Source organism: Cuculus canorus, chromosome 3 (assembly GCF_017976375.1).
Source record: "Cuculus canorus isolate bCucCan1 chromosome 3, bCucCan1.pri, whole genome shotgun sequence".
Taxonomy (NCBI): domain Eukaryota; kingdom Metazoa; phylum Chordata; class Aves; order Cuculiformes; family Cuculidae; genus Cuculus; species Cuculus canorus.
The window spans coordinates 80,136,363-80,158,505 of NC_071403.1; the positions used below are offsets into that span (position 1 = coordinate 80,136,363).

At 40.8% G+C, this 22,143-nt stretch overlaps 1 protein-coding gene across 3 annotated transcripts; it reads right to left on the reverse strand.

Annotated features, from left to right (window-relative positions):
• Window positions 1-3,199: 3,199 nt before the first annotated feature.
• Window positions 3,200-20,922, reverse strand: FAM161A (FAM161 centrosomal protein A). 3 transcript variants are annotated; one of them, XM_054063437.1, is made up of 7 exons: window positions 20,698-20,829; window positions 18,161-18,435; window positions 16,539-17,723; window positions 15,960-16,127; window positions 12,833-12,932; window positions 11,400-11,554; window positions 3,200-10,792 (listed from the first exon to the last, which is right to left on the reverse strand). In XM_054063437.1, the coding sequence occupies exons 2-7, from the start codon at window positions 18,253-18,255 to the stop codon at window positions 10,306-10,308; spliced, it is 2,190 nt and encodes a 729-aa protein (XP_053919412.1). In that variant the 5' UTR covers window positions 18,256-18,435; window positions 20,698-20,829; the 3' UTR covers window positions 3,200-10,305. The 3 variants fall into 3 exon arrangements, with proteins under 3 accessions (XP_053919412.1, XP_053919409.1, XP_053919411.1); XM_054063434.1 differs by having other exon boundaries at window positions 3,201-10,792; window positions 18,161-18,408; window positions 20,698-20,922; XM_054063436.1 differs by lacking the exon at window positions 15,960-16,127 and having other exon boundaries at window positions 3,202-10,792; window positions 18,161-18,408; window positions 20,698-20,914.
• Between the last annotated feature and the right edge of the window lie 1,221 nt (window positions 20,923-22,143).

The following is a 22,143-nucleotide window of genomic DNA, read 5'->3' on the forward strand; positions in this document are numbered from 1 at the left end:
TACTTCTGCACGTGCGAGGCCATTCTGCCCAGTAATCTCATTGAGTATTGGGAAAGTGAATGGATATTATTTGCACTTTATGGATGGAGAAGCCAGAAAATGACTCTCAGAAAGAGAAGACTGAATCCTGTTTTCCTGTTCAATAGATTCTGTGAGTCGTCTCTGTATTCACTACTTAAAGACTGGTATACTCACCCCCTGCTTATTATACAGGGAATTCATAACTCTTTTACATGTCTGTTCTTTTCCCTGTAGCTGTTAGATGTACTCTTGAGAAGGAAACAACGAGAGAAGAGAGCATTTAAAATCCTAAAACACTCCTAATGAGTGGCAATTAGACAATATTAATTATACATGTATCTGTGTATTTAGAAACTCAATAAAACTCTGTTATTTCTCAATGATCCAGAAGAACAGCTTGTTCTGTAAAAGATGTTTTCTAACTATACACAGGTATCAATTCTTTTATTGACTGAATTAATTCCTTCCTGTACTAATGCATATACTGCTCTGCACCTCCTGACAAGGAGACTCTGGCATGTAACTGTACATCTTTGATGGAGGGGATGAAAAACACTTTTTGTTCACAATGCTGTCGGTGTACAGCCACTGTACATCAGTGCTTTGAAACAACCAGTTGGTTTCATCATTCCAGAAGTTCCCTGTTCACTTAAATACCACACCACTCCGTATTCTACTGTTTCCACGGGCCAAATATATTATGAGAATGAAGTCAGTCTGTCTTGGAGAGTCACCAATGTTATTTTTGTTTCTGACCACAAATTTAATTTGTTCAAAAGCTGATAAGCTTTATGTCTTTGTGGTGACCCACACACTAGAATGATCTCCAGGCTCTCCTTGTCTGGGAAGCATTTACCAGAACTGATAATACCATTATCAGTGGTGTATATACACCTCTCACCTGCTGAAAGGAATTCAAGTACAGGTGAACTCTAGTGTTTATGTTGCTGTTGCTCCTTGAGGGAGTGGCTTCAGTGAGTGTGAAGTCAGTCTTGGATTTTTAAACATAGGCTCACAGCTTTTTATTTTAAAGGAATTCAGTCGGAGGTTTGAGGATACTTTTAATTCATCACAGCAGGAAGATCCAGAATCATAGTCTCAAGATGATGGTAGAAATGAGTATACCTCTTGGCCAAAGTATTCCCCTGCAGTGCCAGGGAACAGGGAAGTTGGGAAGGAAGCCTAACGGAGAGATAGCAGGAGAGCTTGCGAAGAGCTACAGTCTCCAGTGCAGTTGATAGATGTAGAGGACCCTGGGCATGAAACTTTCCTGCATATCTGGGGAAAGAGAAGTCTCTCTTGTATTCTGCACAGCTGGAAAAGGTCTGCCTTATGACAGATGCACACTGTGCCTGCCAGCAGCTTCCCTCTTCAAAACAGAATTAGCATTGGACTTGGACAGATCGAGGAATGAGGAAGCATATACATGATTTCATTAATATTAATAGACTTGCTAAAGAAGACTTCTACATGTTGACAAGATAATGCACAACTTTAATATAGCCAATTGCTAGAGCTGGAGGGGATTCTGATGTCTTCCTTGTGGAAAATGCCCAGCTGTAAGATTTTTTTTCAGTGTTCAAAACCTCTCTTATTAGAACCCAGCCTCTCACCTCACTTTTTCAAGTAAGTGCACAGACTGTTGAGGCTGAGCAGAGGACATTTAAGCTGTTGTTCAAAATGAGAATCAAGCATGCAATGCTTTGTCCCCCTACACAGGGCTGCGTGTTAATTAAAATGAAGGACTGAAGACCCCGTCTGCAAGGAACTTGAAACGGAGAGGAGGTGCAGACCCAGAGGACAAACATGAAGGACAGCAAGCTCTTTTGTTGAAATGGAAGAGTTAAAATCCACACTCAAAAGGACAAAGAAAGGGAAAAAGGAAAAATCTTGATTCTGGAAAATGAGAAGCTACTTATCAGAGGAAATGCAGATGTATTGATGTATGTATGCCAGTGTACAGCAGCTTTCTTTCCAGTTCATATGCTCACTCTGAAGTGTTTTGACTTCTGAAATATATAAAAGAAAGGTGGCTTGTTGCTCATTTCCTATATTGGGAGAGATGCAAAAAGAAGGGGTTGCAGAGGGTAGAGGGTTTCCCTTATTGCCTATTGGTATTGAACAGAGAGAAACAGCTTTTTAGCTTTGTACAGTAAAAAAAATAATGTGATCTTTTGGCATTTCTGTTAGGAAAGATGCATACAAACTCAGTGTAAACTTTGTATTTGCTACAGCATAAAGAGAAACAGTGTGGTGGTGGTAGTGAAGGTGTATTCTTCCTGACAAAACACCGGGGGAAGCAGATAAGATATCTTAATGCTTCCACGTTCTCCAGGGTTTTGAGTTTGCAGGTCACAACACTGCTGAGTGACTAAGGGGAATGGGATAAACTTTTTTCCTCTAGCAAGTCAAATCCTGAGAACTGAATTCTTGCAGATCCCGTAAAGTTAAAGGTAGGGGTCTTGCTGGGAATAAGAGTACTTGGAAATGCGCTGCTGAGTGCTTTTCTGCCATGTATCCCTCTTATTCTTAGAGGTCTTTTCAAAGCTTTACGATTCTACCATCCAGGCCTGACCAGCAGTTGGTTGCAACAGGATGGAAAAATGGATGGCTTTATCTGGTTGAGCTGAGATGTTCCACGAAGTTACCTTCACTTTCTTACCCAACAGAGCTCTCTAGTGCTGCAGGTATTGTCAGAGTTGTGCTCTAGGAAAACATAGCCCTGCAACACCTATGATACCCTCTAGGAAGTCCCTTGAAATGTGCAGTGCTCTCCCAGACATTTGTACCATGGTTTCCTGATTCTAAGTGTACTGAGATGTGGCCTAGAATAAACCTTTGTTATAACAAAGGACACTGGGGTGAAAATCATGTTATTTCCTTTGGAAAGAAAAGAGTTCTATTTTTAATTATTTTTCCTTAATCTTTCTATTTCATTCCACCAGTGTTTATAGTACAGAGTACAATACTTCTTGTTATGATTGTTCTTTGTGTGACTGGGACATAAGTATTGCAGCAAAATATCTGGGATACGAGTCCAAAGAGCTTCTGCAGCAGGAAGTTCTAACCCCTCCTCAAAAAAAACCCAAATACAAATAAAACAAAGAAACAAACAAAACCTGAAAGACTGTCATACTTCCCATGTGGAAAATTATTACATACTTTAGAATTTAGCTTACATATCTGAGAGATTGTTTTTTTCCCTCTTTGCCATTATTGTCATTTCTCCCTTGTGATGGCTCAAGCAGTGTGGCTGGCAAAGGAACAGATCAGGAAAGTCAACTGAGTGAAAATATGTAGAAATTTGGAAAGCTTAAACTGATTTGAGGAGTGGAGGGAAATAGACAATCTCTTATTCTCTGTCCATTTCCTCTCTTCCACCTTTGTGAGGAACGAGGGTGTGTTTCGAGGGGGGTGTTGTTTCCTCTCTAAATTTCAGAGGGGTTTGACCTGTCTTAGAGAGGAGGCTGGGCTGCATTTTGGCACCTCAAAAAAAAACAGTCCATCCAAGGCTTTGTGGCAGAACAATGTAAGAGTTTGCAGTCCTACTGCATATGAGAGGGTAAGCGTGTAAGGCTGTGTTTGAAAAGAGAGTGATGATCTGAATTATGTGATAACAGAATGGCTATAGCAATTCTTTCTATGCAATTAGAATTTCATAGCTGTGTTAGTAGTGTGGTTAGTTATTGTTAACTAGTAACATGTTTAATCTTACTAACCTTCTTCTTGTTAACCTGCCTGTTGTTAGTGTTTGGCGTAATGTTAGTAAGCCCTAGCTATTAGTAGGAAGGTTTGAGCTGTTTAAGTGCAAATATACTTGGGTTTAGTCTTGTTAACAACTAGTTTCCATGGCATGATTTGTGTTAATGAAATTAAATATGGTCTCATTTAAAATCTTAATTACCAGAAAATAACAGTATTTTTTTGCCTTGTCTTTTCTGTTCTACAACTTGGGTGTGGGGAATTTTCTTATGTGGCTAATCCTGGGATGCAGTTTGGTGAAACACTGATCACAACTGCCAGAACTAAAAGGGTGAAGACCTGCTTGTCCCAGTCATCCAACCTCTTCCCCTCCTTTTGGTTAGTCTATTTCAGTGAGTTAATTTGACTCACTGAAAGGGTGTGAAAAACAAGGAGGAAAAGTAAGGTTAGGGTAGGACAGAGCATGTGTTCTCTGGGCACAAGCAAGCTGCTCTATGTTGTCTATGAAAGGGTTTACTCTGAGTAAACATGATGTACTTCCTCTGAAGTATGCAGAGCTGCCTGCTAAAACTGGACTGGGGATTTATTTCTGTGTGTTTGTGCACTCTTAGCACAGTGGAAGCCTCTTAAATGCTGTTATTCCTTAATAGAAAATTAACATTTAAAGCACTACATCAGGTCCTACAACTTTCTTTGTATCTGTGCAGTTTGCTTTACTCGTGTGATCCCTGATTTCTCTGTGTCTTCACTGGACTGTTAGTTTTTTTCCATATACAGTAGAGACAGGAATGTTTCTTATACTATTATAAGTCTTAGTTCTGATCTGGCATTCCTCAAATACCTGAAATTCCTATTGAAGAAAGAAGAAATTTTGAGTTTTGCTGGACTACACACAGGCTTTTTTTTTCTTAAAGCCAAGTAATTACGAAAATATTATGCAACCAGAGATGTAAGAGTGAAATTCCACTGAAGGATGAGGAGGACAAACATCAAACCCCTTCTAATTTTATCTCCATATTTAATGTTTGTAAGCATGCAGCTGCCATACCTCGTAATTATGGACTATTTAGTTTTCCTGGGCAAATATATTCTGCGTGCAAAACTGATATTTGACTTAAATTTGTGGGCAACTGCTGAGCATACTTTTAGAAATAAATTTTAATACACATTTTGATCTTTAGAGTACCTTTTATCTGTTAAGCTCAGACAAATACTTTGCTTTCTGCCATTCCAGGAGCCTGAGGAATCTAAATGAGACTATAATGAAATAATTTCAAAATAGTGATGACTTTAAACATTTTCTTCAAGAACTAGAATTCTTTTGTTATTCTCTGCTTTTGGAGCAGCTGTAAAGGGGAACAATGTAATGATTTTTAACTCAAAGTACAAGGGAACTTAACCTCCTGCATGATGTTGTGGTATCTATATACACGAGAAGGTGGTTTCTAGAGGATGTGCTATGGTCTATACAAAGAAGGCTTAAGAAATGCAAGTAAATTTGGAAGGCAAACCAAAAGATGGAGGCCCCACAGGAAAGCTGGGGAGGGGCTGTTTATAAGGGATTGCAGGGATAGGATGTGGGGGAATGGCTTTGAGCTGAAAGAGGGGAGAGTTAGATCAGATATTAGGAAGAAATGTTTTCATGTGAGGGTGGTGAGGCACTGACATAGGCTGCCCAGAGAAGTTGTGAATGCCCCATCCCTGGAGCAACTCTCAGCAGCAACTCCCCTTGCTCCCAGAGCCTCACCAGAGTCCAGATGGGGATTGCACTTTTGGCAAATGCTTTTTTTGTAGAAGTGTTTGGGTGACACTTTTATGTTAGCTTTCAAAATTGTTGTTTTCCCTGAGGAAAATACCACAGTGTTGCATGGCACCCAGAAAAAAACACAATATCCAAAACTTCTGGTTTCTTACTTCAAAACATACACATATATATAATAATATATAAAATATAGAGAGTTAGAAATACATATAAATAGGCTTTAGGTAACATTCTGTCAATATTTTAATTTTCTAGGATTGTATTCAGTGCAAGTTAGATGAGGGTGGCTGCTGAACAGCCACACGGCCACAGCGTCTGGCTGGAACTTTAAATAATATTTGTTTCTCTCTCTCTGGGGCCTTGTACTCCTGTTTAATTTACATGGCAGCGGTATTCATTTCCCATGGAATTTGCCACTGCTAAAAGCACACCATTTTGGACGTCTCTAAACTTCAGTAAACGCAGCTGTCCTCTTACACCACAGGTCATATGACCCTAAGACCATTTTCAGTCTGGGTTCAGCACATACCGGAGTCTTCCCTTAACAAATGCACTGAGCACAAAACATCAGAATCCATATCCCCCTCCTGGGATATGCAACTCCTACAAATTATATACACTTGCAAGCCAGTGCCTTGCAGCCGAGTGATGATGCTGACCCTTCACACTGCCTGTAACATCAACCTCATCCAGCGTGGTGGATGTGGCTACAGCTTCTCTCAGTGGGCATCTGTGCCAGATGTGAGCAGGTACACAGAGGGTGGGTGTTAGTGCAGAATTTCCAATCAAAGCTATTGGTCACATCCAGTACCATGAGAATCACTTCAAAACCCAGAATGAGGTGTGCAGTGTTTGTGGACTTACAAGTACGGTTCTTCCAGTTCTCCTGGAAATATTGTGCCTGGCACATCCTTCAATTCCATCTCCTTTTTTATGATCACATTTTGTAGTTCAATATCTGTTGCTCAACATGTCATCTGGGTCTTTCTTCTTAAATTTCAGGTGAATTCCCATTAAAGAAATGCTATTCTTGCACTTGTAAACTCTTAATACCGCATTTAGATGCAAAGTTATCCGCTTCTTCCCATGTGGTATTTTTAATCCTTTTCATGGATACACCTTTTTAATTTTCTTTGCAAATTTTTGAACATGTTTCTACTTTTCTGCTTTGGACATCAATTAAAATATTAAAGACAGAATATTCAATAATTTGTGATAAACATTTCTATTAATCTCCCTCCTGCTAGAGTAGCTTCCCTGAAAGCATAACTGATTATAATTTCTCCTTTAATGAGCTTCTTACCTTCTATTATATCATTTTTGTGAACCAGATTATTTTTTCCCTCCACATTAATTGCATCAAAATGTTTTGAGTTCTGACAAAGTACTACATACTCTATTATCCTTTCCTACGGAACTACTCTGCATCTTGGTAATTTACCAAAAACTTTCACCTGGATTTGGGTTTTCATGTTGAGATTTTTTTTTTTAATTTAAATACAGTAATTTTCATTTCAGGGCCATTATTCTGTTAGCTTCTTCCTGTTTTGTCTACATTCTAAATTATCATCCTGACCAAAAGCAAAAAAAAAAAAGTGACAGCATGGTGTCTATGCCTCTTGTTCTTTGTCTGAAGAAGCCTTCACTGCTGTCTGCTTTCCTTCATGAGGTTTAATTCACCCTGCCCCACCTATCCCCACTCCTCTTCTGTCATCTGTGATTTTTCTTTGTTATTTCTTTCCTATTTAATTCTTTACTGGAACACTTCTTCCTCTCTTATTTGTAATGCAATTTCTGATTTATTTTTTTAACTTAAATTTCATGATTCTTCTGCTTTTAAAATCTGTGCTGCTCGAAGTGATTTCCATAACTAGTTCCTTTAGTATCTCAAAGTTCAATCTCTTGTATCTTTTCCAGTTTAAAGAAACTATAAAATGTCATTTGAAAACCAAACTACCTTCTTGTCCTATGAAAACCATTTATCTTTGATCATTCTTGTTGCCTTCTTTGAGTTACACAATAAATCCCTTTTAAGATGGGAGGACCAGGACTGCAAGTATTCACGATGGAATTTCTTTTTTCAACCCATATTATTATTTAGTTCAGGACTATTTTAATGCTCACATGTATTTATTTGCACTTATTGAAACTGAACTGTATCTGCTCTTCTATCATTGTCATAAGATCCTGCAGCACGTTCTTTGTGCTCAGTTTCATTTTTTCACAGCGGTGAATAACTATGGCCTCAGCAAACTCTTTGGAGTGGATACTATGGATTCCTTCTGAGTGTACTGAATAGTCTGAATGTCATTGAAATGTCTGCCGATAACTGCATTTATTCTCTGAAAACTGACCTTTTCCCTCCTGAACTTTTAATCAGTTACTAATTCATGAAGACCTTTCTTTTCCTACAATAATGTTGGTTTCTTTAAGATCCTTTGATAGCAAATCGTGTCAAATACTTCCTGGAAATCTAGGTAAACCCTATCAATTACCCCTGCCTATGGCAGGGGAGTTGGAACTAGATGATCTTGAAGGTCCCTTCCAACCCAAACTATTCCATGCATCTATGATTCCATGAATTGGATATTTCTGACATGGACATGATGCTGCTTGGCTTCTTCAGAAATGCTAAAAAAGTTGTGGCAGGACCTCCAAAAGCTGTACTAATTTTTCCTTGTTATATTTATCCACGTTCATTAATTCTGCTATTATTAAGCTTAATATAGTAATAATTCAGTGCAAAACTCAGTGTCAGTTATACACAGGTACCCAAGTCCTCCTTCTAAAACCTTGGGAAAAAAGCATTGTTTTTGCTAACTCCTTCCAGTTCAAAGGAGTTTCAGTAATAGTTATAGTCCCTATCTTAATAGTTCAACAATTAGACATTTTATATTCTTCACTTAGTTGAATGCTGTCAGATCTTAAAAAACTGATTTGCATTTCTTCTGATTTGAAACCTCTTCAAATAACCTTTACGAGAAAAAAAAATTTAGAGCTCCTCTGCCTTCTTTCACAAAATCTGATTTACTAAAGACAGAAATATCAGTAATAGGTGACTATGAATTCCAACACATACTGTACAGCTCTCCAGAATTAATAGATTACTGACAAGCACAAGCAAACCAACCTTGAGTTTGTCCTGTGGGGTTGTCAGATCTAACTAGAGATTGTGAACCGTGATTTCCCTTGTGAAGTAATGATTAATATTTTTGTGTATGACATACATATAATGGATATTTTATTCCAGTAAAAAAAATAATTTTCAATTTCATATTAGTTATGCTCACACTTCAAAAATAATAAATAATGATTAAAAATCTTCCAAATGTTGTTACACAGTTTCTCAAAGTCAGAAGGAAGAAATAAAACCAGATTTAAATTATAACAGATTTAGTTAGTGCCCTTGCATGCAGCATGGAAGAAAAAAAAAATCCTCATTTTGCAAATGTGGTAGTTTTAACACATGTATTACTATTCACCGAACACCCCTATGTAATGTTGCGTTATGCTCTGTCCTGGCAAAGCTTGTTTGAAATCCTTGTTTGTGGTCTGTTGTTATGTGGACAGGTTAGCAAGAAAGCTAATAATAGCAGGAAAAAGTACAACTGATATAAAGAAGTAAAAACCCAAACCCCAACCTTCCATCTGCATTCTTATTGCGTAGCCGAGTCCAGAGTAGCAAGCATGTAAGAAAATGTGCTAACGTACATACTTGCATGCACCTAGAATTGCTGGGCTGCATTTTTATCTGCTGTAGTAAGATTCTCTCTTTACAGTATATGCTAACCATCTTAATAAAGAAATTTGATGATTAATGTCAGTACTTGTTACTATGTTATGAAGAATGATTTTACATGATCATGGAAGAGCTCTTCAAAACAAAATGGAGTTGAAATAACAGGTTTGGGACTTGATTCGGCAGTAATATAAGTTATGCAGCATAACATATTATTCTGCTGACTTACTCTTCTACACTACTTGTCTGTGTCAAAAATCTCTGTGAAAGATTAAGCGGCTCCTCTCAGGCATTTTCTCCTCTATAACGAGAGCCTTCAATGACTTCAATACTGTTAATATTTTAGCCGAACAATGTAGTTGAGTTGATATATCAGCTTGGTTCCTCCAAAAGTAATAATCTTTTCTGGCCGTCACTCATCTGACCCATCACTGAGGCAATTCAGCTCACTAAACTGGGCAGGAGACGAACCCCCATGGGAAGAGGATGGAGGAACTGAACAGATTAATTTGCCCAGATTGTCTAACTGCATAAATTGTCTTCCTAGCAGCTGCTTTGCTAAAAACACTCACAGATCTTACACAACAGACCCTTGTCTGTTCATTGCCGTCATAGAAGATACTGCAGGAACAGACCCCAGGAGTACTGGAATGTTCAAGATTGGGAGGCCCTGATAATGGGAAACTGCTACTCAAAATCTCACCTGGGTTTGCCAGCATGCAGAAAGAGCTGGTTAACCTGAGGTTAAGACCTCAGTACTTACCAACACAGCATGCAAGACATTACTATTATATGCTTGTTGCACTTCATTTTATGAAAAGAGGTGCACTAACGTCACAGAAGGCTAGAACAAAGACGATTAATATAAAATTAAGCAATTTTTTGGTGGAAATTAATAACTTGATCTTTCTTACCAAAAATAGACAACATTTCTGTGTTGGAAAAATCTTTTAAGCTAGGAACTTTAAATTCACAGAATTTTGAGTCAGGAGCAAAAACCCAAGTTTTTCTTTTATGTGTATTTCATTGCCAGCAATGAAATAGGATTCCTGAGCCCCAGGCCGCTCTGTCTGCCTTCCTTTCAGTCAGCTTCATCATCACTGGGTTTCTCTTCTGAATCATCACTTTCATATTCCTCATCCTCGTACCCAAAGGAACCCTCAGCTTCAGGGTCAGACTGACCTTCTTCATGCTCACGGGACTGGTCAGACTGAGAGCTGGGTCTTGAGTGATTACCATCTTCCTCTTCCTCCTTCTCCTCCTCCTGGGAACTGCCAAGAGGCAGGCGTGCCTTTGCTTCATCTTCCTCATCCTCGTTCTTATCCTCATCCTCTTCACGGTGCTGATCAGAGGTGGGACTGGACCCAGCCTCCCCTGCCTGGCAAGGCTGAGGGCTGGCTCTTGCCTCTTCCTCACCCTCCGATTCACTGGACTGGCCATCCTGCGTGAAGGCTTCTTCATCTTTTCTCTTCTCTTCCTCTTCCTCCTCACAGAACTGCTCAGACCCAGGATTACTGTCAGCTGCTTCCTCAAATACTCCCCTTTCTTTCACTTTATCCTTGATAACTCTGAAAAGACAATTTGCATGTGTGATTTTATTTTCAGGCAAGATGCTTTCCAGTAGGTTTTAAAGGAATACTCCCTTCTAGTAATCTAGAGCAAATCCCTGTATACTTAGCTGGGGTGGAACCGGTGAGGAAAAAGGGAATGGGATGACATTAGAGTCTCCTTTCATGTTAGACAGTAACTGAACAATATTGCTTAAATATTTAATCTTTTTTAATTTCCACTTCCTTTTGTATCATAACACCTGATGAATATTGAGAAATATTTTCTTTAGGGCTTATTTTTAAAAATCAGTAAAAGTAATACAGAATGAAAACTTGCAACCTCCCAGAATTTTTTGTTTATGAACAAACAAAAAAATTTTTTTTTCATTTTCCTTTGAAGTGCGTAACATAGTTTATCCAGTGCTCTCCTCCGTTTTACGAAATAATATCCAATTCAAGAGAAGCAATAAAAATGCTCACATTAGTAAAGCTAACTACACAGTCAAACATTTACATGGGAAATAGTACAAATAATGAACAAAACCCCCAAACCTACACATAAAACAATACTTTCTATTTACTATGTATGTAGTGGCAAAAAAAAATAGCCTTCAGTAATCTCTACCTTTCTCTGGCATTGGTGGAGTTACTAGAATCTTCAGCACTGGAGCATTGTAGCGATTTAGTTGTTTGACCTTTCTTCAAAACAAACTCTGGGCACAGCCCCAGCGCTCTCAGTCTGTTAGAATAATGCTTTTCTGCAGCTATTCTCGCATTTTTCTGTAGGAAAACCACAATGGTTATGTGTTATCTAAATGCATTAAAATGCCTGTCTTCTGATACTTTATTTATATTAATACTCTGTTTCATTAAATGCATCTGACAAGTCGAATGAATCTTTACTGCAGGTAAGGATAGCAAAACAACACCTGAAAACTTGATACCAGCTTTTCCTTCCCTGTACTAATTTAAAGGGTTTGCTCCCTGTGCCCACTGGCTAATGAAGTGCTATAAACCCTGTCTGTAGCTATTAAGGAAGAAAGGGGAAGATGTGACCTGTAGAAAATCACATATAGTCTTCCCAGAGCTTCTCCCTTATCCCCTCTCCTTCTCTGTCTTTCTTTAGGAGCTTCTGCTCTAAAAGGAGCTTCTGCTCTAAAGAGCAGTATTGATCCATCTTCTTACAGTGCTGTTTACCAAATTACATAGATGTATATCTCTGCCTCAGAAACTGAGAGTGTAAATCGTGTTTCTCTAGGCAATATCTAAGTGAGGAGGACTTGTTCTCCAATCTACACACACGCTCCTGCTCCGCAGTGATGGCAGACCAGGAAACCCACACAGACAGAAGGCACAAGAGAACCAGTGATCAAAAAGCCACAAATTCCGTCTCTCTGGCAGTGTCCACACTACCAGCAGCACACGGCTGCACTGAAAGAGAGAGATAAAAACATACTGCATTTACAGTAGAGACAAAGAATACTTGAGTCTTCTTAACCCTTCTTTCCCAACTTAAACCTCTCCCAATTTGCTATAATTTTTTGTTGTGTTTAGCGTTACTCACGTTGCAACTGAAATCAGACAACACATTTGCAACAGCCATCTCGGTTCCCTGTGCAAGCATGCCATGAATGCTCAGTCACAAACATCAGTAATATTTATATGGAGATGATAGAATCACAGAATGGTTTGGGCTGGAAGGAACCTTAAAGGTCATCCAGTTCCAACCCCCCTGCCATGGGCAGGGACATCCTACTGGATCAGGTTGCTCAAAGCTTCATCCAGCCTGGCCCTGAACACCTCCAGGGATGGGGCAGCTATGACTTCTCTGGGCAACCTATGCCAGTGCCTCAGCACCCTCGCAGGAAAAAAATTCTTCCTAATATCCAATCTAAATCTTCCCTCTTTCATCTTAAAACCAAGATGGTGCAACAGAGATTAAAACGGACAAATACTGGTCTCGGAAGTATTTCTCAGATGCTTTCTAAAAGTGTTTGATAAGATAAGATAATCTTATCTTCAAATACTGCGTAAGAAGTAATACAGAAGCAAGACAACCTGAGTGACTCTTTCAAAAAGCAGTGGCCTTTGTTTTACTCTTTCTTCCATTTCTCGCAACTCTTGCAAATATTCTTGCATTCTCTGTTTCTCATAATTCCTAAGGGAAATAGAGTACAAGAAAAATTATTATTAATTTATAATACAAGAAGAAATCTTCTACGGCAGCTGAAAGTTAAATTGCTTATAACAAGCTACATGTTATCAGAGTTAAAGATACATAAAAGGTAAATTATTTTATGGTGGTTACTGGGTCTGAGGTATATTGTCCCATTTTCACAGCAAATGCTTGCCTGTGAGTACTGAACAAAACTCTCTGAAGCAGTCCCTTTGGATAAGCAAAGAGGTCTCGGCTAGTGAGGGGCTGAGTTTGGATTCTCATTTTTTTTGGATACTTAGGTGTTTTTCTTTTAAATTTGGATACCTAAGGCTTTTAAATGCTGACTCCATACAGATATTCTGGTTGTCCTAAGCAAAATAAAACAGTCTGAAATGACCAATAAAATTGGAACACACCGTAGGAAATTACTATAATTAAGCTCATTTGTTAAACTCATTAAAAATGGGTACTTTAAGGTGAAGTGTGACTATAAGAATTTTGCTGTCTCGCAAGAGGGGAGGCTGCATTTTGGATCATAGCGCACTTCTTTCCTAGTTGGTTCGTCAAGGGCCCGGTCAACACAGCAGGATGAAACTGTTAATTCATCAACTGAAATGATCTCAGATCATAGCTATTGCTGGATAATCCAGGGAGCATGAGTCATAATCCTCAGTTCGTGATGAAGACACCTCTTTGTGATGTTGCCTCTCTATGGGTTCAGCTCGATCATTCCTAAGTCAGACACTTAAGGGCAAGCATGAGAGCTCAAGGGCATTCTACACTTCTGTCTCCTGCTGTCTCTTTCCCTTCCCATCTTCTGAATTTCCACAACATGCCTGTGCATTAAGGCAAGCTATTCACCATTTTGAGGGAGTGAACTTCATTGTTGCTACTTGCTTGATCTCTCAGGCGGCTTTCTACAAACCTAATTTTCTGTTAGAAGAGCACTTACAATAATGCACCTTATTACCCAGCCTGCGCTGAAATAAGCATTATCAAGTTAAGCACTTATACCAGCCTTAATGCATCAGCACTAGGGAAGTAATCTTGCTTTGTAATAGTATAATTTTATGTGCAGACAAGAATTAAGCATGAGCGTTATACAATACCCCTGAAATCTGATTAAGCTAAATACTGTAATGTGAAGTTCGCTGTTGAATGAAGTCAAATCAAATCTGTAAGCACACCCACTGTCTCAATCCTCCACCTTAACTCAAATTGTTTTCTGCTTCTGTCCTAGAGTCAGCAGATCATCTGCCCAAAGACAATTAAGTTATAGAGGTCCTCTTATTAACAGTGTCTGCTGGTTGTGTTGCAAAGAAATTATGCTTAAGCTCCAACTCTAACAAAATAGTTAGAAGGGACTACCCTGGTTGACCTGCATCTCTACCACTGTGTCCTGGCTCTCCGGGATCCTGTGTAATCCCTGTAGACCACTGCTTCTTCCTAAGTGTGCTTTGGCAGCAGCTGTCTTTGGGGGAGGTGACAGGTTGTCACAGATGTATGCCAGACAGTCACTGACTGCCCACGTGGCCGAGAAAAATGCTTGCTGTAATGCTGCTCCTGGCATACACCATCTTACACCACTGAGCCACTGCCCTTCATGCTTTTGGCATGTGAGAAAGCACGTGCTTCAGTTTCTGCTCCACTTTCTCTTTCTAGATGCGGTGCTGCAACATTGGTGGTGACTAAACATTACAAAGTCTACTGGTGGAACAATGTGTGGTGCTGCCTCGCAGGTGGTACTGTGCTATTTCAGCAAATTTGCTTGCACCAGACCAGTGTTTAAAGTCTATTAAGGACAAAGCTCCAACTTTAGATTTTATCTATTAAAAGAGAAGAGACACAAGGAAAGAAAAAAAAGAATGAGGAAACCTTATCTTTCACCTTTCAACTCAAAGCCATAAAGACAGCCCTACTCTCCACCCTCATTTCAGAAAGCTCTCTGTCCTGGACCATGTTCTAAATACCTTAAAGTTTAGCATGGTAACTTGAAAGTTGCAGTCCAAGCTATGAATCTTGTAATCGTGTGTATCTCATCATCATTCACCTTTGTATTGTCTTGCCCTGCCACTGCCTGCTACTGGCAATTTGCCTGGTTACTAGAAATCAGGATGCATAGCTGCTGCCCAAGAATCCCACCTCTGCATGAAGCACCAGGAGCGCAGCAGTCAGTACCTCTCACCATCTCCATGTAACAGTGTCTTAAATGGGCAATACTGCTGCCATGCCATCATGCCAAAGCAGATTATAAACCTCGCTAACAGCTCATTCAAACAGGACTGACTTTTTTTTTTTTTTTAATGGGATTAAAAAGAAAAGAAATGTTACATTAGCCACAAACACAAGGTCAGGCAGCAATTCTGGAGTTAGATCAGCATCAGAGAACTGGAGCCATCTGCACTGCTAGCTTAGAGCACACTGAGAAGGCTCTGATGTTTTTCCCTCTGTGTTACTATTTTCAGTTGTGTAGAAACAGTCTCTGAATTTGCATCTCTTCTAAAAGTGAAGAGATCCCATTCTTTCCAAGGATTCCTTGTTAGCTGCAGATACCTGTGCTAAATTAAATTAACATTCCTGCTCTAATTTTCCCTTTTAAGTGGAGAAGTGCTGGGACAAAGAAGTGAATAGTGAAATGTTTGCTACTTGAGGAGACAGCTAGTACCACAATCCTACCAACATCTATCAGTGCAGCAGTGCAAGGGTGGTCAGTAATTATGCTGTTCCTTTTCCTTTACTTTTCTTCTTTAGTTGATATGTCAACTAAGAAAATACAGGAGTCTCCTGTTAGCTAGTCTATAATTCTATAAAATGGAACATGTAAATTGAAATCACTACAGCAGGCAAGAATTTCCCAGTTGAAATACTAAATTTGGCCCTACAGGCTTGTACAGTGTACAACACAATCAAATTACACAATCAAATGTGTAATTACGTAAACTTAGCCTATGCTATTTCTTACATTGTATGTTTAACATACAATGTAGAATTGAGAGGCTCAGGATTCAGGGGAATGCAACAAAATACCTGAATGTTTTTAATTTGGATTTAGACATCTGAGCGAGGCTCTGATGGGGGTCATTGGCCTCAGCCCGAGTGGATACAATTTTCTGGAGTATTTTTGTTCTTTGTTTCTGCTTTGTTCTGTTCCTTTTTTGTTGTTCTTCCAGTTTTCTCTTTTCCTCAAGTGAATTCCTGGGTGAAAGAATAAACTAAGGCTGAATTAATTTTAAATTGAAAACAAGACTCTAAAGGAAGCTTTGGCAAAGGAAATTCAAAAGGAAAAAAAGGGTGAAAACAGGGTTGGCATAAGAGGACACAAGGTGTGTACCATTTTAAGGATTCAGGCTCATCCTGGGAGACAGCAGTCATCTGTCCCTTTTCTGTGGATGTTCTGAGAAGAACACTACTGTTTCTTTAATAATCATAAATACTAGTTAAGTCCTGTATTTAAATATTTGAAGTTTTATATTCTAATGAAGCCCTTATATTAATGTATTAAGCCATATATTCACTCTATGGAAGAACTGACTACAGTGGTAGAAGTACAACAGAAATCTACTTATAATGTGCAAGTAAAATGTAAAGTACTGCCAAAGTAGTCACCTTATGGCTTGTAGCCGTTGTCTTGTGGATTCTGTGATTTTTGGTGATTTAGATTCAGCATATCCTGAAAGATGTGAATTTGTGCTTGTGTGCCTCATTTGAGGCTTACGTCTTGGAGATGCATATGGCCAGCGTGTTTCTTTCAACTTTTCTTCATCCTCTTGAATGTCCTTCAAAATCTTACCCTTGTTTGAGGGAATATAGGTAGTACGAAGATCGAAAGGTTCGCAGACTGTAAGGTGTTTCACTTGCTTTTGTTGCAGGAGGCGTTTCTGGAATTTCTGGTGTAGTAAGTCAAAATCTGGAACGCTTGATTTGATCTTGGGTTTATGTTCTGTTTCCTTTGGTTCAATACAGTTGTGTTTCTTCCTTTTATTGGTATTTGTTAAAGCCAGCCTGCTGTTGGGTACAGACGAGTTTCGTAGCAACTCTTCAGCTCTCATTCTGATCCTGATTTCTCTGTAGAGCTCTTCCTCCTTCAGCCTGTCATTAACAGCTGGACTATAAACACATTTAGGAATTGGTTTTGCTTTGAACAGTTTTGTTTTCTTTTCAGGTGCAGAAAGGTCTTTTAGCTGCATTTTCCTAATTTCATTCCTTCGTTTCTCTCGTTCAATGAATTTAAATGGCTTCTGAGAAGCCAACAGCTTGAGTTTGCTTCTCTCTTTCACAGATTTCCTGCGTTCTTCATTTTGTTGTACAATTTCATGGTAGAGTGGAAGGAAGACAGCAGCGGGCACTGGGTTGGCTCGGAATTTTTTCTGACACTCTGCTTCTTCCTCTAGCTGCTTCTTCAACAAGTTATTTTCCATTTCCATCTGTGACTTTGATTTGACATTCTGTTCTTTTTTTTTAGCTTCTCTGAGAGTCATCTGGAAAGGCTTGGGCACGGTAACTTTTGGTGACCACGCTTTCTGTTTCTTCCGTATCATTCTGAAGGCTCGTGAGCTTGGTAAGCTGTGTTTGGTGCGGAAGATGTAGTCTTCCACAGAGAACCCATCCCACATTTTTTCAATCCGTTGCTTAGCAAATGCAGATGATCCAGTTTCACTGCTATTCTCTTCAAATGCTAACTCTGAGTCAGTCCCATCAGATATACTTGATCCTAAGGGATCGCTTAAGTCAGAGTCTGAAAAGCATTTGTGCAAATGTAGAGGTTGATACAAGCTCTTGTCCCAAGTCGGCCTATAAAAAAAAGGAAAAAAAGTGGGTTTGAGACTGGTCCAACATTGATGCAAAGCCAGGAACTTCCATTTTAAAGTATCCTTATTAGAAAAAAATGAACGAGGAAGAGAAGGAGGGAAAAGAGAAGCACATCGGTCACTCACAGCAGATCACAATTTTAATTAAGTGCTGATCGTGAACAAGTCAGCCCTTCTTAAGGAAAGGCACTGTGCTTTACTAAACGTGTTGCCCAGGCCCTGCTGCGCATGAACTCATAAATCTCAGTCTGTTAGCAAGGTGAATAAGTACTTCTGTGATTAAAACTAACTTTTCTGTGATTGTCTGCTTACAGGAAATGGGGAGAGTAACGCTTTCCAGCCCCAGGAAAAGACCTGCTGCTTTACAGATGTCTGCAAAGCATTTAAGAATCTTCATACGAAAGGTACCACCAAACTTACCTACAACAAATTTTAGAAGCGGCATTTTTCTTGTCCGAGGGTTGTACTCCTCTTAAGTATAGTTTATTCCGATACATAGTTTCTAATTTTGCCATGGTCTCCAAGTGAGCATTCTTCAACTCTTCTAGCTTCAAGTAATACTCTTGATTTGAACTGCATATTTTGGAAAAGTCTATCCACTTGTCAGAGTCTCCATTTACAGAGAGGGTCTTCTCTTTGTTTGTATTTGAATCCAAATCAAAACCATCCTAGAAGAGATGTTTAAAACTTTCTGACTGTTAGAAGAAAGGGGAACAAGATTCTTAATTCTGCTTCATCCTAATTAAATCTAGTGAATGATACAGGAAGAGCGAATGGAGATACCTGTATACAAATTTTAAACGCAGAGTTACATGGAATAATCTTACTGTGCAATTATTTATATCGTAAAGGTCCTATTTAAAGCATGTGAAATTCCTAAGTCTGTCCATGTAATCAAAATATTTACACCAAGAAATAAAAAAAGGACTTATAAAAAGAAAAAAGTTTGTTTCGTAAAGTGTAATTTTTCCTTGATTACTATGCAGCTCTGAAAAGCCTTTATTTAAAATAAAACCACAACAGAACCTCCTCTCTGCCTCCCACTTCCATAAGCATTCTAAAGTCTATAAGTCATCAGATATCTATATTATATCTATAAGTCATTAGATATCCTGTGTGTAAGTGTTTATTCCCATTTCCATAACTTACTGTGCAATGACAGGAATTCTGCACTGTTTATAGTTCCAGTGCTGCTCGGCAGCTTGCAGCTATGTGCAGGTAAGCACACTCTTTTAAATATTTTCAAGGCTTACACAAGCTAGAGAAATTATTAAACCCAGGCTACTCTGCATTAAAAAGGTGTCCTTTATGTTATTTTTAAGCACCATGTTTTAAAAAATTACAGGACTCGTTTCCTTAGCCCAAAATCAGAGTAATACATTTGCACACAGAGCTATTTTTAACAAGCTTTGACATTCCAACATGAAGTCTTGGTTGTTTCCACTGCAAAAAGGTCTCAACTCCTGTTGTCCACAGCACAGTGACCACGTGCCACGGGAGTTCCACCATCAAAGCAGCGGGCTTAGAAAGCCACTACAGAATGCCCAGCGAAAGGCACCATCCACCCCCTTTGGAATCTGCTGTTTCTGACATTGTGTATGACCTTCCTGGTTCAGTTCTCATCCCCAGAAGGGATCCGAGCTGCTTCCCTGGGCCTGGGCAACACTGGTTCTTCAATCTGCTCTTTAAACGCTGGGTGTAACAAGCTCATTAAGAGATTAGTGTTGGATGGGTGATACAGCAGCACCATCTGTCAGGTTTTCTTCTGCAGATGTGTGTGTGTGTGTGCGCGCCACACGGCCCTGCCAAAAGGTGTGAATCCCTTGAAGCTGTTTCGACGCCCAGAGCCGAGAGCGGAGACCCCTGTCTGGGCCAGGGGGGCGCAGTGGTCAGGCCAGGTTAAGGTAAGCCCATCACCCTGCCTCAGGAGGTTGCCCGAGACAACCCCTCAGGGTGCTTCGTGCCTCCTGGCCACCAGTGGCCAGGGACACGGGACACACACACAGAGACAAAGGCACCGGGACACACAGACACACACACACAGAAGCACACCAGCACACAGACAGAGGCACACTGGCGCACACAGACACAAACACACAGAGACACAGAGACACACACACTCTAATCTCTTAATGAGCTTGTTAAAGAGCAGACTGAAGAACCGGTGTTGCCAAGGTCCAGGGAAGCAGCTCGGATCCCTTCTGGGGATGAGAACTGAACCAGGAAGGTCATACACAATGTCAGAAACAGCAGATTCCAAAGGGGGTGGATGGTGCCTTTCGCTGGGCATTCTGTAGTGGCTTCCTAAGCCCGCTGCTTTGATGGTGGAACTCCCGTGGCACGTGGTCACTGTGCTGTGGACAACAGGAGTTGAGACCTTTTTGCAGTGAAAACAACCAAGACTTCATGTTGGAATGTCAAAGCTTGTTAAAAATAGCTCTGTGTGCAAATGTATTACTCTGATTTTGGGCTAAGGAAACGAGTCCTGTAATTTTTTAAACGGGCACATGCAGACACACACTGACACACAAACAGACACACAACACACAGAGAAACATACAAACAGACACAGGCACACGTGCACACACATGCACACAGACACATGCACACACAGAGAAACACACACAGGCACACATGCACACACATGCACATGCAAAGAGACACACAGACACATATATGCACACACACATGCACACACACACACACAGAGACACACACGCGTGCACATGCACACACACGCACATGCACTCATACACAGAGGCATACAGAGACACACACAGAGACACACACACGTTCACATGCACACGCACACACACGCGCACACACATAGAGACACAAAGAGACACGCACGCACGCACACATGCACGCGCGCACACTCACTCACAGAGACACACACACGTGCACAGAGACACACGCACAGAGACACACGCAGAGACACACACTCACACCCGCGGTACCTGTGCCAGGCGCCGCTCGTAGAGCGCGGCGGGCGCTCGGGTGCGCGGGTGGCGCGGGGCGCGCAGACAGGACGCCGCCAGCCGCGCCGCTCGGTGCCCCGGCTCCATCGCCGCCGGCAGCGAAGCCCCCGCAAAGGGCGGCCCGAGCGGCGGAAGGGGAGGCCTCGCCCCGCCGCGGCGGCGCACGGAGGCAGCGCTCCCTGCCGGGCCGGCTGCATCGCGGCTCTCGGGCTCCGTCTTGTCGGTACCGAACTGGAGGTGACATAGCAGGATTTTAGTCTGAACTCGGAATTCGCTCCTTACTGATCCGGTGTCCTCACAGGGAGGATATGGATGTGTTAGAGCGGGTCCGGACGAGGCCGTGAAGATGATGAAAGGGCTGGAGCACCTCCCCCTGAGGACAGGCTGAGAGTTTGGGTTGTTCGGCCTGGAGAAGGCTCCGGGAGACCTTATGGCAGCCTTTCCTGTACTTAGCGGGGTTACAGGAAAGCTGGGGAAGCAGCTCCTTATCAGGGAGTGGATGAGGGGGAACAGGTTTAAGCTGAAAGAGGGGAGATTTAGATTAGATATTAGGAAGGAATTCTTCACCATGAGGTGGTGAGGCACTGGCGCAGGTTGCCTAGGTAAGTTGTGGATGCCCCATCCCTGGAGGTGTTCAAGGCCAGGTTGGATGGGGCCTTCAGGCAAGCTGACCCAGCAGCAGGTGTCCCTGCCCATGGCAGAGGCGGTTAGAATTGGATGAGCCTTGTTTTAAGTCTTAGTAAGAAGTGGGAGTTTATGATGGTGGGGAGGGAAACTTTAATCCGAGTTCATACCTAAACTAAAGGATCATGACTGGGTGTAATTGTGTGGAATAAGGCAGCCTTTAGACAGTTTTGAATTATTCTGAATGTTCTGCTTGACTCTAAGTGACAGCAAAGTATTTCAATAATAGTGAAACAGAAACAGGAGTTTGAGAGGCATGGAAGTAACAAACTGTCTTTTAAATACAGAGGAATACAGTCATCAGTATAGCACTAATGAAGATAAAAGGGTTAATTCAAAATTTCAGGATTAGAACTAGAGGTTGAAAAATGTTTATTCTAAACTATGACCTGTAACATTAAAAAACAATTACATTAACTCTAAACTGAGTTAATTGTGGGGCAGATGGCATTTCCCCAGTGGCCAAGAACCCCTCTGCCTTACAGCTCAGCCTGATAAAAGTGACTCCAGCTGAGCCGCCCCTGCAGTGACATGAACAAGGGGCACTCCTTTCCTTCTAGTACCAACAGATTTTCATGTGTATTCTATTAACTTGTGTACTTCTCAACTGGTTTTGGGAAAATTGACTACTCCAGGAGGGTGGGAGGGGGGTGTATATCAACTGAAACTGCCCTTGTTCCACTCCTGGGATTTTCCTAAGCAGAATGGGGAGCTGAATGCTGCTATGATGGAAACGACAGA